General features: G+C 40.1%; 2 protein-coding genes across 6 annotated transcripts in view; one reads left to right on the forward strand and one right to left on the reverse strand.

Moving 5' to 3' along the window:
* The window catches only part of NRG4 (neuregulin 4), a 42362-nt gene extending 32617 nt beyond the window's left edge, over positions 1 to 9745 (forward strand). For all 5 annotated transcript variants that reach the window (XM_085303228.1, XM_085303231.1, XM_085303232.1 and 2 more), the window contains 2 exons: positions 3613 to 3692; positions 3801 to 9745. In XM_085303228.1, coding sequence (XP_085159354.1) covers positions 3613 to 3692; positions 3801 to 3817 — 97 coding nt within the window. In that variant the 3' untranslated portion in view covers positions 3818 to 9745. The remainder of the gene's footprint in view (positions 1 to 3612; positions 3693 to 3800) is intronic.
* A 246-nt stretch (positions 9746 to 9991) lies between these two features.
* On the reverse strand, positions 9992 to 19306 carry FBXO22 (F-box protein 22; the record flags this gene model as incomplete). The annotated part of the gene is made up of 6 exons (XM_085303644.1): positions 9992 to 13585; positions 14922 to 15087; positions 16088 to 16252; positions 18349 to 18444; positions 18892 to 18979; positions 19259 to 19306. Coding segments are annotated over 6 exons (993 nt in total), but the record flags the coding sequence as incomplete, so codon positions are not given.
* Position 19307: the final 1 nt, after the last annotated feature.

The raw sequence follows: 19307 nt of genomic DNA on the forward strand, positions 1-19307 counted from the left end.
GTCTTACCTTTAAGCTTCAGAAGTCTGATACAGCAGGCTCATCTTCTGCTTGAAAGTCTGTAGAAGAAACTTTCTATTGAAAAATCCTTATCTCTTGACTGAGGTGATCGGCACATTAGAGTATATGCAAAGAGGATTCTTAAATCTGCTTCCATCTCCTGAGCTGTATAAGCAAGGATGATTGTTAGCAGCTGTGACTAATAACATTACCGTTAGCTTTCCCCAAATTTGGTCTACCACCTCTATTATACAATTCTAGAAGGGTCTTGAACTGGGGCTTGTAAGGATTAGCTAAGAGTTTGTGTTATCCTTGACTTGTCCTTTTGACAGGCTATATTAAATTAAAAGTATTAGAGAAATATTGTGCTATCAAATTTCTACTATTATACTTTATTAACAAATACTATATTTTATCCAGCATCAGAAAGTACAGGATTTTTTTCCTATGTTGTTTATTAGTAAGCATTTCTGTGGCTCTTTCAGCAGAGGATTAAAGAGTTTTTAGTATAAACTAATAAAAATTGAAGGGTTGCAGAGGAAGAATAAATATTAGTTGCAACTTAGTGTAGAGAAACTGAATGCTTAAAATCATAAATTAAATCTGTGTTAGAATTTAGGAAATTGATGCTCTTACTTCTTACCCTGGTTATCACTTGTATCCCCCTTCCTTTTAAAGTTTTCTCCCTCTCAGGCTGCATGCTTTCCTGGCAGATTTCAGGACCAGGCATGTGCGGGTGCAGTTGATCCGTGGAAGATTTTTATGATCCCTGCAAACACATCCATGCAGCAGACCAGGATGGGGTGAAAGGAGTTCATTGTTCTTCTGTTTCTAAAACTGTATCATAAGTAGTGATGAAATTAGCTTATAAAAGAGAAGGGCTGCATAGGAAAAGATGTGGGCAAACAGTTGGAAGCAGTTCTCATTTTATATTTAGCCAAGTTGTCACATTTTTATCAGATATATATGAAAACATTTTCTATAAAATAAACAAGAATGTATTTTTCCAGCCTGTCAGGAATCTCTTGTTAAGCTGAATTCATTCTGTATTTGATTACATACTAGGATTCATCATGAAGCGTGGTTTGGGAAGGGGAACCTACAAGGAGAGAGAAAATAAAAGAGAATCAAGGATGATGAAGAAACAGACAGCATTAGACATGGCTGGGGAGAGAAAAAGGTGGAATTTAGAAAGAAACAAGGATAGAGGAAAGTAACAGAAGATCTGAGTGAAAGGAACAGTGGAGAATGGGAGGGGAGAGAAAGTAAATTTAGATAGAGTCAAAGATTAGAGATGAAAAAGCAGCTTAGAATGGGGAAAGATGATGCTGTTGTATAGAATACAACGTTTTAGGTATTGGCTTCGTCATCTTTCCAGGAGAGAGGGAATTGAGGTCCTTTCTCCTCATGACAAACTGTGAAATGCTATGGACTTTTTATTGGATTTGAACCATTATGGAGCTCTTTTTTTACGCAATTATACTCTCTTCTACAGGAGGCCTTACAAATTTTGCTCTTTACATTAGCGGCTTAAAATAGAAGCTGATAAAAGTTCAGGTAATTCTATTTCAGCCAATAATGTCCATTAAAGATAGTTTGGCTGTTTGGGTGAAGAGCCTTTTGAAAGAATTCTGCCTTGTAGCATTTTAGAAATCCAAACTGGGTTTTGAAACAGTGAACTGAATCTGACTGTCCTAAATATTTGCCCTGTGTATTATGCTGCCTTTTTTAGCTGCAGCTTTTTTCTTACTACACAGTTAAATTCTGCAAGTCAGGCTAGTCGCAAAGTCTTGTCTTGGTTAAACCTCCCACTGCTGCTAGGACCTGTTGAAATGCTGTGATTAGAAATACTTCTGGAAAGACTACTGTGGAGCTGTCTGAGTGAATCTCAGGAAGACAGAGTATAACTACTTAGGCTGTAGTGTGTAGTTTTAATTTATCTACTCTTAGAAAAAACAATGAGGAATCTCTAAAATTCACAAAGAAAAGACTATGTTTTTATGTCTCATCAGAGAGATGAGTCTTGTAAAATGATTGTATATCTTCATAAGAACTCTCTGCACCCCAAAATAATGTAAAAGCTAGTTTGGTGCTTTGGCTGCCTACATTACTTTATCAAGCTCTCTCCAGGAACATACTGCTTCCTAGACAATAATAGTCTCTTCTCTGTCAAAAAGGGATCCCCAGTCCTTGAAGAGCATGCTCAGTTCTGTTTGCTACATTCATCTAAAAGCTGAGCACATTATTCCTAATACTAACTACTGGGATTCACAAGAAGATGTGATATCATGCCAGCAATGGTATTTTAGAGAAGATTCTCAAAAATATTAACAGTATGAAAGCACACCCTTATAAATCAGAGAATTGGTTTTATGAGAGTGATTTCATACTTAACAATGAAAAAAATATCTTTGACTGGAGAGTGGTGCACTGCACGTTCAGGCCCAGAAGCTGCATAGCATGTTAGCAGCGCAGAGCATATGGAGGTGGAGAAGAGTCCTTGTGCTCCCTTCTCCACATTTTGTGCGCAAAACCAGATCGAGCTGCTCTCTGTATTGGAACATACAAAAACACATCATCCCTTCTCCTTCCTCCCTCCCCCCACCAACAAATGGCACTAATAAAGCTTACAATTGTGTCCTGGGAAAAAAGGAAAGTTTTCAAAATCCCTGCTATTACATTGTTACTGAGATAACAAATGGCAGATCCTGCTACAAGCAATTCACGTGCCAGTACAGGTCCATCTGGCCTTCTTTCTTCCTGTACAAGGGTTATTGGAAGAAGAGTAAGAAGGCAGCTGATTAACCTAGTATAGATTCCATATGAAATAGCTTTTATTAAAAAAAAGAAAACAAGAGAGAGGTCTGAATGTGACGTGCACAGCTTAGAGGGGTGGAGAAAGCCCTAGGGAAAACTAAAATACATCTGTATTTCATTTCTGTAATTTTTTATAAGTCCATGTTGAAAGGGAAATTACTTGTGAGATAAGTGTATATTCGATGAACAGGAACTCAGCCAGCCAAAACAACGGGGTCTAGGAATAAAGCCACTTGAGCTATCCAAGACAACAGACTTTGTGGAGGAGTTTATACCACCACAGGACATAAACTGGACAGAAAGGAGAATAGCTCATGGCTCTTCTCAAGACAGCAGATGTCTAATTACTATTAAAAGAAAGAAGAGAAAGGAAGAGATCAGCTCTATTTAACAGAGCTGTTTCTCCTGGAGAAAGTGTGGAAAACATCACATTATTGACATTTCCTTCCCAAATATAAGAGTTAATGATAAATTAAAGAAATTTTTGCTGCCTACTAATTACATAACAAAGAGCTGAGAAATCAGACTGGAAGAGGAACATTAACTCCAAGAGAGAAGCCATGTAGTTCTGACTCCTGTTCCTGCCTCTGATCCCTGTTGTCCTCCCTCAACTAACACGCTTCTCAGAAATGTTGCATCTTAATTCGAATGTAAGTGCAGAAGATCTGTGCTGTTTTCTTTTCCAGTGGAAGCATCATTCAGCTAATGTGTATCTTCTCTCATACACTCTTAGATCTTTTTTCACTCTGTGTGTTTTTTCCTCCCTGTTGTCTCTCTTTTTTGTTTCTTACGGTCAGGAAAGCTTCCATTCCACGGAGGAGTTCATCAGAGTGCAGTGCCAACTTGGTTGAGACTACAAGCAACTATGGCTGCAACAGTGAGTACATTTAAAATTAAATGATTCAACTCTGCAAAAAAGGCAGGAGAGGAAGTGGTAAACTTTTTTTTTCCCTAATTAAAAGCGTATGTTTTATTTATTTTTCAGAAATAATTATAGAATAAAGCAATAAAGCGGAGGAACGATGGGAGAACAACATGCAGAGCAACCGTAATTATATAACTGGTATAGAGGAGGGTATGGTAAGCATGATGAGAGAAGAAAGTAAACTAAAATAGGAGGCTTACTGATGTGCTGGAGAAGACTGCAACTAAAACATAAGGAAAACAGTTGCATTTGTTAGAGTTTCTTTGAATTTTTAAAGGCCTATCAAATTATACAGAAATCACTATAACATCTGTTTGAATTTTGTGAGATTTTCCATGAAAAGTGTATCTCATACTATTTGTAAAGAAGTAATCACATCTGATCTTTTATTTCTTTTTCAACAATGCACAGATAGAAATGAGAGATAATTTTGTTTTTTTACTGCATGGGAAAGATGAAATGATCGTCTTTTTTCATTGCATAGGGAATACGAGATAATCAAAGGGTTTTTCCCAATGTAAGTAACATGAGATAATGATAAGAATTTCTCATTGGATCACCCTGGAAGAGTTGAGACTGCCTTGATTCATTGTTTTCAAAATTTATCCTTGGTATAAATTTCCATGATCTGGATTGTTTCAGATACACTTACCAAATGTAGAGGGAAAAAAAGTACCTCTCTGCAGCTAATATTGCGCTTTTTTTTTTTTTTTTTTAATAGTAAGACAACATGAGGGTGAGGTACTACTGTTAGTTACTGGCCAGCTTCCTGGCTGAAGATTTTAATTGGAATTAAAAGAAAATGTTAAGATGAGAGGCTTATAATGGTTAAAAGAGATTTACAGGGCAGAGTATTTACTCGTTGTTTGGCACATGTCCCTAATATTAAGCAAGGCACATTCCTTGATGGTTTTATTTTTGCCTTGCCAATATCTTCTGAAAATATTATTACTCAGAGAGATTTAAACCTTCCCTTAAATTTTACAGTCGATAGTTCAGATCATGGAAGTATGGAAACTTATTCATCAGGTCCATTCCTGAAACAAAATATAATTCAGCCAGATGTCTTGGCTGGACAAGTGATGCCCTCTCTGAAGACTCATTTGTTTTATTTACATAAACGTTTGCTGATCACATTAATATATTATATATTACTGTCTGCATCCTTACAGGATTCTCTCAGGCAAGAGAGGTGAAATGACATGGTCTGTCTCTCTTTCTGTCTTGATGACACAAAGAAACTGGCTGGTAGTCAGACGCAGAGAAAATATGAACTGAACTTCTTTTTTTTGAATACATTTCTAGTGCTGGAGGTTGAAACTATCAAAAAGCAGATACGTTTCCATAATGGCATATAACCTGCCAGCTCACTGTATGGGATTTATAAGGTTGTATTGAAGACAAGGTTAATGGAGAAAATTTCAGGAATTTAAAGGAGGAAAAATACAGATTTCTTATTTCTGAAAGAAAAAAAAAAGGAGTTATATACACACACAGGTGCAAAGAAAAATTCGAGTAAGCTTGTATTCCTGGGGTGCCTACTGCATGCTCGAATGCTAGGAAAAATAGTGTGTATTTTAAGTCAATGTAGACAAGTGCACAGTAAGACGGAGAAGAAAGGACATACTGTTACAGCACATAAGCTAAGAAGTGAAAGAGAAAATCATACAGGAATAGATATTACAAAACAAAACAGAGAAATTCATTACTTTCTGAGGACTCATGCCAGAGAAGCTGGAGCCCAAGTGAAAGCTGAACATCTGCAGAGAGACTCTGAGGACATCAAATCAATCCCACTCGCAGAGGGAGGACTTGATTCATACCAGATCTTGATTAAGTTCGGCAAAGTTTTGAAAGACCACTTTTGCCCCAAATTAACTGAACTTACATGTTATTTTCTGAACTTCAGACCTTTAACAGATACTCTGAAGGAAACTGATAATGTTGTTTTAAAGGCTAGGAAATATAAAAGGGATTTTTTTCATCACATAGGGACATGCCACTGTTAAATATAGAGCTTAGGAGATGTGCAGTGGTATTGACAGCTACATTAGAATCAGTGTTCCTAAAATACTGTGCATAGCCTCAGTGACAAATAGTCAGGAAGACTGCTGTTAGATAACTTCCATATGTTATTGAGCGTGGGCCATTCAGACTTAATAATGGTAAAGTCTGGAACATTACTTTCACTGAAGAAAGAAAAGGCTTGTAGTCATCTTAAAGGAAAATTTAGGAAGGAAATCTTAATAGAAGTTGCAAGAAATAAATGGACTGAAGTCATGCTCCATAAACTCTTAAAACCCTCTCAGCTTTCCCAACAGACATGGAATAGTTATTTACTGCTACCAATCTTGTTTGCATTATCCGGGAAAGAATTTGTACAAAAAATCAGACTGATTAAACCAAACCATGATTTAAATGCAAACAAGTCAATTTATGAAACAATCCTATCTTTGAACGAAATCCTATTAAAGATTCCAATTCCTTCAAATCCATTGCATTTGTGAACATTTCAATTTCTAAAATTATTCAAATTCACAAGCCCTGTGAATTTGTCTTTCAGGTCAAAATGAGAGTAAGCTACAAATTCATTTTAAGTTGGCCAAATGCCACAGAAAGTACAGGATAGCCAACACTGAAGCTAATGTAATAAAATTATACAAAGCTACCTAGCAATGCTTGTTTACAAAATTAAGCAAGTAGTTCTGTGAGCAGTAATTCTAGGGGAACATGGTTTCCTCATGGATCAGATCTTGTGGTTGTAGTCTGAAAACGTGTTATGCAGATATGCAGAGACACTAGAAAGGTCTCTCTTTCCTTGACTCCTCTTTTCATGAAACATATGAGATCTTCATCTTTGAAATTATCCCTCCACCAGTTGAAAAGATGGAAGTGAATGGTCAAATGGACATATACTGTGAGATTGTATGCACCTAATTAATTAGCAACCTCCATTAATATGACTAAACAACAATTCATTATAGTGTTAGGGCAAAAAAAATTATATCTGAGGGTCATGTTTTCCTTGCAGAATCTCATGGTAAAGGTTTCTTCTTAATGTGTTAGAGAAACTTTTAGATTGGTCACAAAACAAAAGAGGAAAACTCTTTATAGACCAAAATCAGAGGTTGCTTATATATTGTCAGTATATAATTTTTTGTCATTAGTGGTGCAAGTGAACATTAGGGGCAAAGTACAATGAAAGGAGAAATAGCTGTTGAAGGAAAACGAGGATGTTTTTGTGCTATATATTCTTTTGATTTATGTCATTAAATGTTAAGGGGGAAGACCAAAGGGAAGTCTGCTTGGTAGCACTTACTGTTCTAAAGGTGCCTTCAGTGCTGTGCTGCCCTTTCTGAATTTGCTGCCCTGAAACACGTTTTTTTTCCTTCTTATGGTCCATCATTTATAAAGAGCAGCAGAGGGGCTTTAATAGCGTAACTCATTTATTTACCAATGAAAAGCAGAGAAACAAAGGAGGAGAGAAATGTTACCCCCATGGAAACATTGTGCCCGTGTCATTACTTTCTGCTGGAAGGGCGTTCTTATGGTAGGAGCTACCAGAACCGATCACAGTCCGGGCAGACAGGGAAAGCAGTGAGCGTACCTAAAAGGACAAAAACTCCTGTCATGTTCTTAGCAAATCTGCATCAGGAGGGATGTACCCAGGAGACGCAGCTGCATAGCGAGAGCCTCTGCCAGGGCTGGCTACGGAAGCACAGGGGCCACCCAGCTCTTCTGCATTAAAAACTGACAGACAGCCCCAAAACAAAATCACGTTCAATGGTATTTGGCAGCCTTCAGATTTAAAAGACATGAGGCTATTTCAGATACAAACTGGAAAGACCGTGGATTAATTTGGGTGAGAGTTTTCACCTGCACTGGGACCATATTCAAATGTAGGGATATTAGTAAAAACATATCTGTCCCATGGGGGAAAAAAATCCCACAAAACTAAATTGTGTCGTGATTCCCTAGCTGTGTTATTTAGATGACCAGGATGCATGTTCATCAAATTCCTCCCGGATCTAATACCTTTTATTGACACCTCTATATTTAACTGCAGAGCTAGAGCATTGCTAGCTAGAGCCAGAGCTAGAACATTCCTGTACCTCAGATATTGAATAATCAAAAGAATTTAGACACAAATTTTGTGGGAATTTTTTGTTAAGATTCATGAAAGGATTTTTTTCCAAGCAAGTTGGGTGTTTTTTTTTCAAGCTAGTTCTGCAATATGTCTTACATTTTGAAACAATGGATGCCAAAAAGATGGTGGAAAAAAAGCTGTTCTTTGATACTGCATGTAACATTATATCCAAAGCATGTGTGTTCTTGCTTTTCTTGTGATTGTAACCTGTTAACACAGTCTATATTTAATGTAAAAGAAAGCAGTTTTTCAATAGCAAAGTACCAAGTACAAATGCAAATATTTAATATTAGGAAGGTTGCAGCTTTGTTCCATGTTTGGGACTGGTACTTCAAAAAGCCTTTCAGCAAGAATTACTTCTATAGCTATCTAAGGATGTATAAGTAGAACTTGCAAATGTGGAACCTGAAATAACATCAAGATATCGCTGGTTTCATCCCCAAAATTAAAACGAGAAACAATTTCTAACACTTTCAAGTGCACCTCTGTGTCCGTTTGTGTAGCATTTGAACTCTTTCTCAGTGCACCTACAAACAGGCTGTTCTCAAGTTATCCCCTCAGTAGAAGTATTGGTATTTTGACCACAAGTTTTGTATATGCAAATGAGGGGATTTAAAAATGTAGTTGAGCATCCAGTGATGGAATTTTTAATAGGGCTCCATTGTGGAAATCTATGTTGTACTCACTCTTCTCTTCTTTCTCCGACACAGCATGCCCTGCTCTGACCACTTTAAAGTATTCTGCCATTTTCACCGGTTTGGAGATTCTTGCAGAGTTCCTGGTTTTAGGGGGGAGGAGGAGAGGAGATCAGTGTTGTCTCTCACTGTTGCAACATGGACAGCTGAGCTAAGACAAGCTTAATTTAAAAAAGCTGTTTCTAACTCTTACAGTTGTGAAAAATTATCTTGAAAAGGTGACATGAGTGCCACTGATTCAGTGGTGTGAAACATTTATTTTGAGACATTTGTGCTACCTGCTAACTTCAGCAAGGCTCTAGCTGTGAAATGCAATGACAGCAGTATATAAATTGTTTTTTAAAAGTTCAAATGATTTAGGAGCACAAATCCGGTCAATCTGGGAATGAAATTTGTGCTCCTGTTATCAAAGCCCCTCTAAAATCCCTTTTTGATCAGCTGTTTCTCTACGAACAGCTCTAACATAAAAATCCAGCTAATATCATTTCCAAATGATCCAAACCTCCCTTATGCCTTTCCTCTGAAACCAAAAGCTTTCTTACAGTTTTTCATTGTGGTTAGGTGTGAGTTTAGACAAGTATCCTACATTGCTATGAATGCAGACAGGCATGAAATAGCACCGTCAGCACAACGGGTCGCGCATCTGCTTGGCCAAAGCCTGGGAGCAGGAGCGGGCGCGAGGGGCCCGCTAGCTCGCGAGGCGCCGGGACCGGGGAGCCGCGGCAGCCGGGCGCTCGAGGCCGCGCTGGCGCCGGYGCCTGCCTCTGGCGCAGGCAGGGGCTCATGAACAGGAACTAGCTGGAACTCGGGCATAAACTTTCAAGAAATCTTGAGAATCACGATCTAATGTTTACCGGCCCTGTGCAAAAAACACAGCTACTATGAAAAGTATTTTAGGGATCCACCACAAGCTCAGACAGCAAAATAAACGACCAAACCAAAGCCCCCAAGTTGCTGTTTTCTAGCAGCAGGGCCAGTAAAAATAAACCTGTCCTATCTATAATCATGAAAAATAATGACACGTTCGGGGGAAATAATTACTTTCTTAATGTTTGCAGAGAGCTCAGAGACTGTAAAAGACATTTATCAAAGAACATTTATATTTACATATTTACTATCATTATAACTTCTCAAAATAAACCATGCAAACTTCTAGACTTTAACTTTACGTTCCTGATTGTTCCATGGAATAAAACAGAAGTAGGGATTTGAATGGCAAATATTTTTGAACTTTTTCTTTGATTTGTCCGTAAACACTAGGTATTCAAAAAATTTAGGTAGCTACCAAACTTACTGTCTTACAGGGAAGTTAATGAACACTGTAACAGATTTACTTCTCGGGGAAAGAGGTCCAGTTTTCCATTTTTCAGAAAGACCAAAATAAATTAAGATGGAACAATGACACCGAGTGATTCCTCAGGTAGACTTTTAATTAAAAATTAATTCTGAAATACATTTAAAGATTTGTTTTTCCCCCCAAAAAAATCTCAATTTGAGGTTTGCATTCTTACCAGCCCTCTTTTCTGCGTGCTGAAAGTTGGAGTTTGGCTGCATCGTTCACATATCTTGGTTTGCTGTTCCCAGCCAAAAGGGCATGATTCAGTATGACTCATTCATCAGTTAAAATAAGGCTTGTTCCAGTATTAACTTGAGCCAAAACAAATCTTCAGGCACAGAAAGTGACCAAAACCCCACATTTTCTTCATCTTTGCAGTTTTCTGGAGGTTTTAACCAAAATTTTTTCCTGACACTACAGTTGTTAAAATTTAGCATAATTTGGCTCCTCTTCATCAGATTACCCTTGCTTTTTTACAAATGCACATTGAACAAACATTTTATAAGGAGAGGATTTCTGGATTAGTAACTTTAAAATAAAAATTTTAGTAATAGGTTTATGTTTGCTTGGTAAATACTGTTTTGGTTATGCGAGTTTACATACAATTTGCTTATTTTTGTAGTTTTGAAACCTACAGTTCACTTGATCAAAAGATGCTTTAAAAGAAGAAATGTTCCACAAAACATTACTTTTATCAGGAAAACCCCACACCTTTTCCTGCAGGTCTTGTGCCTTTGAAGGTTTTCTTTCCTTTTTCCCCTAAACAATATCCAGTTGTGGTCACTTATGGATTATATATGCTTGCAAGGAGTGTATTGCCATCTGCACTCCTAATTGTGCAGGTAATTTTTTCTTAGGGATGTTTTTGAATGGTTAGTAAGAAACACTGCTGTTCACATTTGCCTCAGTTGCTGAATATTCATTTTATCTTTTTTTTTTTTTTTTTTTGAGTGGCAGAGATATAAATTACTGTATTGCAGAACTTCCAAATCTATTCAGAACAAGTATTGGCTTTTGGTATGCTGCTTTCTAAGTGTCTGTATTTTAGTTTCACTCAGGAGCTGTTGCGGTTTAAGACCACGTGATACATGAATTCTGGGTTCCAAAACACTTTAATCACAGCTATATGCAGCGTTGTGAATTACGTGACTTCTCTGTCACGTGAGAGGGTCCGGCAGAGACGCTGGGGGTGACCGTAGCGGTTCCAGCCGTGGGGCCGGCCTGGGCCCCCAGGGGCTGCAGGGACCATGCCGGGCCCGGCGCAGGCCCGCAGGCTTCCCCCGGCGTCTCTGTCTCACTGCGTCACTGCAGCGTTAAGTGTCTGGCGCTACGGGACCGGGTAGAGAAAACGCCGCCGGTGATCGGTCTGCTCAAAGCGTGCCGTCGTGTTCGGCGGTGCTGTTGGCTGCTGCTGGTGCTCGCGAGCCGCGTGGCGCGGGCGCTCCGGACGCGTTCCGGGTTGTGCTTCTGGATGACCAGCGGGTCAGCTGCACCGTTTGGCTGCTTTCCTTCGCACCCCGGAGCTCTCGTGCTGTTCGGGGCACCTGGCCGATCGTTCTTCATCCACTCGTGTCGCAGCGGGACGGCAGTCAAAGTTGCCAGGCTTACGCTGCCGGCTGTGCTAGTTTAACACTCGCGCCACCTGCTCCAGTAGTCCTGACCGTGTTACGGAAACAAAACCGTTTCTTTGCCTGCCCTAAGGCTACGTGGTCAGAGAGGGCCAAAGCTGACGTTCAGGTTGTGCCAAAAAGAGCAAACGTACCCGCCTCACACAGAGGCTTCTTCAAGATCCAAGCACATCCAGTTCCCAAATACCTTTTCTTCCAAAGGCAGGAACTACTGGTTTTCCACATCAGACCCAGGCTTACTCATCTCCTGTTCGCGGGAGGACCGGCAGGTCCCAGCCCCTCACCAAGGAAGGCCCAGCCAAGCGCTGTAACCAAGAGATGTAGGCTCAGATAAAGCTGCCTCTGCCTGAGCTACTTTGGTCCATTCCCATGAAAAGATTTAACTCTACACTGGCAAAAAGTGACACACTGTAGTCTCGGTTGTTACACTTAAAACTATAACACAGGAGCTGTTCTGTTGTACAGCATACAGCCAAGCATTCTCTTGTTAAACTGAGAGCAGGACAGCGGCCTGATTTGGCGTTTAGAGGTGTGGTGAAACAGTACAAAATGGATCTTACTTTCTTATTGCTCTATTACTACACGAAAGGAAAAGGGAGGAATTACATTACAAGTAGCCTGAGACTTTGCTGAATTTACTCATTGAACTCTGTAATGCTAGATTCCAGCACATCTTTGCTAAAGAACTGGCATATAAATGGAACAAAGCCAGATGTTGTATGGCCCACAATTTCGAACCAAAAAACAAAACGCTTCTGAAAGGAATTTAAAAATAGTAAGTAGAGTCTTCATTTTTAGCACTCTGGATTTAAAAAACAATGGGGAGTACGATGCTGCAAGAGAACTGAAAAGATGTCCAGTCCATTTTCATTGTGTAAGCTGAATATTCCAAGACCACGACTGGAATTGCTACTACATAAACAGTATCAGATAAATTTTCTACATCAGATATTTAAGAAAACTAAAAATCAACTCAAGATGGTGAGACAAGGTGAGTTTGTAACTGCACAACATCTCCTTAAAGCAGAGGCTTTTCTTCTCCAAAAACAGAGGAAAAGGTATCTTTACGTACTTTAATTTTTTATTTAGTGAGCACTTTGTTATTGTTATCTAAAGATTTTCATTCATTTTATCTAGTAAAATTGTTTAGCTTTGTAAATAGGTCTCAAGTCTAGGCAAGTTGCGCATCTCTTGAAATAAAATCCAGGAAATGGTGGATTTCATGCATCGGTATTTTGGTATGCATCAGTACTTTTTCTAGACTGTTTTACATACATAAATAGAGAACATCAAAATACTGTTTATTTCTGTGTTGATATTTGGAATCCAACTGTCATTTGTGCAAAGCTTACTCATCTTAGAAGAAAGTGGCTTTCTGGTTGCAAAATTCCATCAATAACAATTTACCTGCAATTCTGATGTGCATACAGGATTATGCAAAATGCAAAGCTTTCTCACAGCTATTATATTAAACTCTATTCAAACTACAAGATTTGATATTGTCATGAAAACAACATTTTGGAAGGTGCTTTCATTGCAAGATGTCCACTCTTCCAGACTTCTCAGTTTTCTGGAATGAAAACATCGAACTGATGTATTAAAAACATATTTACACTTGGTTTGCTTTGGTGGAACCAAGATGAATAAGAGTCATAACTGTAGTATAACCATGAAGCAGGTCCTCCTTTATGTCATTACATTCTCTCAATACGAAATTCCCAGTAACTATTCGATCACATCCTATTTCCCCATGTCCAAAAAAGCCAAAGAGCGGAACATTTGGAAAGAACTTCCTAAATGCATCTGCTTCCATATTCCTTTTGGTTTTATAATGCCGATATCCTCTGCCAACACACGCAAACATGAAGCCAATGGTGTTGCGCTCAGGGATGTTTGCGGCTTTGAGACGCTGCATCGCGGCTTCTGCCGTCCTCTCATCAGCTACATCCTGGTCTAACAAAACRGTTGCGCTCTGGATCTGGGGGCCGCTGAAAGCCAGTCCGACCACACCGCAGGCATCGCCGGGCTGGGCAGTGTTACTGAAAGGCAACGCACACCGCATTACAAAGCCTTCCGGGGCACCGCGTCACACTTGACTGACTTCTGCTGTCGCAGACGCAGGTGTCCGCACAGACAACCTCCTGAAGTGATTCCGAAAGTCTCTCACAGTTCAAAATCAAACTCCTTCAACACTTTTTTAACATATAGCAAACAGTGGCAAAAATTTTCTATCCACTAGCTACTTGCCAATTCAGCAGTTCATTCAAGTCACAGCTCTGTAATTCCAACTGAACTACAGACAAGCAAAGATGCTCAAAATTTAAATATCAAACCAGGGCAGCAATGAGTAATGGCTTCAGAACCACGTTGCCTCAGTCTCCTTGGTTAGCCAGGACACACTGGTTTTGGTAGTTACCTACTTACACTTTGTTAACTTTAGTTTAATATATGGTCTGCTCTCTACGCTTAAGAAATGGCACAGCTGGTACACATCAGACGCATGAAGAACGCTGGCATTACTGTGGAGTCCTGACCTAAGCTGGCAGGAGGTGGCCTGCATGAGCAGCTCTGCACTGCGCTCCCAGCACAGGACACCCAGGTGGGGTCTCTGGCTGTGCTGGCACCAGCACGTCAGACGGCACAAGGGGCTCCACCCGCAGAAAAAGCAGCGGTGCCAGGAGCCCGTGTCGGCCTGCAGGGATCCCGGCAGGAGAGAGGGGTTTAAGCAGGACTATCGCTATTCTGCTCCCCTGTGCTGAGCGCCCTGCAGCAGCTGGAGCGCACTGGCGTGCTCCTGGGGCATCTCCCTGTTTGGTTCCATCCAGGAGGAATCTTGTTCGAGCGTTCAGCTGCTGCTCTGCAATGTGAACTAAAATGAGGCAAATGCGGAACCAAAATGTTCACATAAACGGTCTCTTGTCTGAACGAGCAATGATTTATTTGCAAGGTGGAGAGGGACCACGAACGGCGATAAACATACATGGGGGCATTCATAGCTGGAGATCTCCTTCACCGTTCTCCTAGCTGGGTTTCCAGAATCCAGTCTGTACCGTAACATAATCATATAAAGCTTCCAGCTTTTCCTGCTAGATCCCAGCGTAACAGTTGGACTTTATTCTCTTAAAAAAGTACCATTTTACTCCTGTTAACAGGCATTTCCAATATGAAATAACTAAAAGGCTATTGCATCTGCAGTGTTTTTGCATACTCACCTTTTTTTTTTTWAAAAAAAAAAAAGTAATAAGCTCAGTAACAGCACTCTGACTTTCAGGGATGTTTGATTCCTCACTGGTCACAGTGGTTTTGCACCCAGTACTGTACCTGTCTTTTCTATTTAAAATCTCCCTCACAATTTAGCTTGAAAAAGATACCTACTTCTCAGAGGTCAGTGATGTAAAGCTTTCCACTTGTCCCCCAGCCAGGATGATACTTTTTTCATTCAAAGGATTGACTATTTGATGAAGAAATCGAGTAGCTCCAGATTTCCAGGAATTATAGCCAAACAGAAGAACCACACGGAGATCTGGATTATTTTTCAGACCTAGCAATAAAAAAAATAAATAAAAAAATCAATCCCTTTATTTTTAGATCGTGATCTCTGAAGCCGAAGCATCCTGTTCAAACTCTTCCACGTTCTCCTTAAGTAATACATCACACCTTTAGTAATGGCTTTCCATTGCCATGATAGTGAAAAGAGTTGGTCAGGCATCCAGGAACTGGGCCCAGTTCTGCACACACAGGAGTACTGCTACAAAAGTTACATTAGCTTCCTCCAGCTTTCAACTTCTTAAGCAGAACACTTGAGTTTTAGCAAGGTCTCTAAAAGCACAGCTTTTTGGTTTTTATTTGGCAGCCGTAACTGACCTTTTAACATGTGAAAACAAAGCACACATCCTTCAACAAGATGCATAACGCAGTAAATAGTTTTACTTGACAACTAAACAAGTTGTATACATCAGTCAGCTGTGTATCCCAAGGCAGAAACTCCCAGATTCCTGGAAGTCTCAAAAAACCCTCATCAAACTATTCTTCACAAATGAGCTACCCTACTAAGGACACAACGTGAGGAGAGTCTTTTCCTCTACCCTTCCTTGCCACAACACATAAGTTACAATCTAAATGCAATGTTGTTTTAAACAACAAAACAAGCAGTTCCTCTGCACTCTAGTTTTTAAACTGCTTTGATGGGAACCATTCACGATGGCACGTTAGTAATCTATCATTTATTTTTAACAAAGTAGGGAGATGCTCAAAATGCCACATATATTCACAAGCGTAACAGCTTCCTCTGAGCAGAACTGCTTGGAACCTAGCTTAAGAAATCTGAGATCAATATTCAGAATAACTTAACCTTAATACTCCCAGAGTAAGGGAAGAACAGAGCTGGATAATTATCAACAGTAGCCCTATGGAGCCACCAAGTGCTCTATGCATGCATATAGCACACAAGCTGGTAATTCCACACAGTTCCACACTGGAGCCTAAAAAAGCCAAGTAACAGTTCACAAAATCCCAGATGAAAGGGAAAAAAAAGGACACACCTGCTTCAGCAAATTTACTTTCATCGAAGACTCTGTTCTTTGTGTCTTTAAAAAAATGGAAGGTATGGATTTTCACACCATCAATTTTGGGAAACAAAAGAGCAAAGCCAGCTTCACCTTCTTCAATTTCTTGAGGTCGACTGCTGCTTGAACCCATAGGGGTAACTACAAAGATACAAAAAAGACATCTTGTGTAATGTGATTTCAACGCTTTTGTCTGCATTGCGATACAGATTTTTAAAAAAGCAGAACAGCATAGATGATGTACAACACGACAGCTCATTTCCGCAAGAACATATCCAATTGACAGTGGGGATTTTTTGTTGCTGCTCTGGAAAGATAAAACCATGTAAGAGTCCCACTGGCTATAGACTATACTGAAGGTGTTTTGGATAGTGAGAAAGATACATTTGGAAAACTTCCCCACATCCATACAAAACAAATCAATTGGAAAACAAGCACTATGCAGTGCAGCTGCTTCAAGCTTTCCTGCCAACTTCTGTAAATATACAAATACATTAATATTTTTAAGTACTGCAAATGAAAGAGGGAAAGGTGTGATTACAGTGCAAAGCAAGGTGACAAAAATACTGGGAGCATATTTTGAAATTATGCCGATACCAATCAAACATCATCAACAAGATAAAGAAGTATTAGGACGCTGCATGGGCAATCCTGGGGCCTGGAAGAGCATAAATGGGACAGAACAGAGAGGACTGCTTCAAATGACTGGGGACTTAGATTGGAGCTATATGATGTATCCCCTCCCTTGTAAACACTGAGGAGCCTTCTAATGCCGTTTCATCTTAGGAGAACCAAGCCACCGATGTCAGGAAAAGAACTGCACTGGGGAACTAATTCTACAAAGACAAGGAAGAGCTGATGCGGCTGTAGAAAACACTGGTGAGCCCTAATGCAAACTACAGCACATACCAGGTATATTCTCTGCACCCATGGTGCAAAGACAAGCCGCCAGGACTAAAAGAATAGAAAGCCTTTTTTGAAGGAACTAGAGGCAGGTGTTTTGTCCGAGCAAACTAGAGGCTGTGATGGCTACACCTTTTAAGTATATCAGAAGGACAAATGAGGAAGAAAAACTAAGAAAGCTAACGGATACTGTGGGTAGAAGAACACAGAGATAATCTACCTGCAAATAAGCTAACTCAAAATAAAAGAGAAATCTCTTACCACGTGGATACAGAAGTACACGAAGAGCCTCTAGTGGGAGCAGAATCACTGGCAGCTATAGCTGCAAGTGCCCTCAAGAAATCGTCTACACAGTCCCATGCTCCGTCACATCAGAGGCCCAAGCTACTCATATTTCCTCCTGATACAAGTTTGTCAAGACTATTAAAGATTCCAGTGATAAGAGACAGATAGCCTAAAAGCAAATATACTAGGCAGAAAACTACAAAATATTTTGATATATAAAAGGTTGCTACCCAGATACAGGGTGTAATTTCTCCTCCCTGACCACAGTGAACAGAAAATTTTCTTACGTTGTAGGGAGAGAAATTAAGGTAAAAAAAATAGGAAAAAAACGTTTTAGCGATAAAAAAGTGAAGTACTAGGAAAAGACCAGCAAGAGAAGCTGAGGATTTTCCACTGTTACTGTTAATGCCTCTTGCTAGACCAAACCAGGTGGATACATACTGAGGACATCACAGGCCTGAGACCTCCCTGTACAACTCCTCCCAGTGTAACTTTTAAAAATACACATATGCAATAAAGCAATTACATTAAGGTAATGACAAATAAAAATTTAGAAACAGTCAAAGTAACTGTGTCTCAGACAAGCACAATCACAATACAAACAAAAATGTCACCATTTTGTTTGCCTGGAAATACTGAAGTTGCATATGACTTTGGCAAAGTCCACTATAACTATCGGACTCACTTAGTCTCTTCTGAATAAAACTGTTCATTGATTTGCACATTCAATTCCCGATGGCTTCACAGTCTCTCTGAAATCCCTGCTGTATCTATTACCCCCTGCCAAATTAAATCAACCTTTTCAACGACACCTGTACAACATACAAAGTAAGAATTTAAGGCACCCACGTGAACTCCTTAACGTTGAAGCTAGGACTGAACACAGTGGGAGCAGCACTCCACAATAATCTGTGGGAATGCTCTATTCGGTCTGCAGGAGCATGCATGCAGAAACACATGGAGCTGTGATAAAGAGGAGCCTGAAAAGATGTGTGATATACCAGATATCCTCAACCTATCTCTCATCAGATCACACATTTTTGTCCTACCTACAATCCCTGGGGTGACGAGTCCAAGAACTTGGCATCGCTTTGGCAACAATTTCTCTAGCGCAATTGCTGTTTCTTTACTGTTCCTTTTTCTTGCTGTTAAAAAGGGGAAAAAAAGAAGGCATAGAAAAGTGAAAGTGAGTTTTCCTGAGTACTAATGGACATGCCTTGCAGTTAATCCCATCCTATTTAAATAGCGCTGCCAATCAACAGCTGCCCAGTTAACAACAAGGCAAACCTTGGTACTATCTGTGGGAGCAGATCGCTATGGGTACACAGCACAGAATCAACATCCTGGTCAGGATGAGAAAGTAAGTTTCTGTACATTCTTCTGTGCAATGCAAACCCACATAAAACAACACATGTGTGTGGATTGTGCTTCATAAAACAAATGTCGATCTACATGATCTCATTTTTTTTGCAAAAGATTTGTTTTCCTTTGAAATTCAAATGCAGAGAATTCCATTTCAGCTGACTTTTCCTTCACACATTGTACTTACATTACAAGTACTTCCCGAAGCAGGAATAAAGTTTAACCGGTACCTTTCTTTTGTTCGTGACACTCCTCGTGTCCACTGAATGTTTCTGCATCTGCTATATAGAGCACAGTTTGTGGCAGCACATGTACTTTCTGTAAAAAGATGCAAGGGGCAAGATTATGCTATTTAGCTGCTTCTCAGTACAGCACCTTCCACAAAGACATAAGCTAAATTGAAAAATCAAAGGTGGGGGGGGAGGGAGATTTCTGAGAGACAGAAAAACGGGAGAGAAAAGGCTGACTCTATTCATTTTTTGCCCTTTCTCCAGTTTTGTTTACGCGAGCGCTGCTAAGGGAGCGGCCGGCCGTTCGCCGCCTGCCCCGCGAAGGGCCCTGCCGGGGGTCGGGGGGCCGCGGCCGCCGCGCACCCACCTCCAGCTCGCGGGCCAGGGCGCGCACCAGCGCGTGGCTCTCGGCGGGG

The sequence above is a fragment of the Rhea americana genome, unplaced genomic scaffold (genome assembly GCF_003343005.1).
Source record: "Rhea americana isolate MKP2758 unplaced genomic scaffold, rheAme1 scaffold_2, whole genome shotgun sequence".
NCBI classification, from domain to species: domain Eukaryota; kingdom Metazoa; phylum Chordata; class Aves; order Rheiformes; family Rheidae; genus Rhea; species Rhea americana.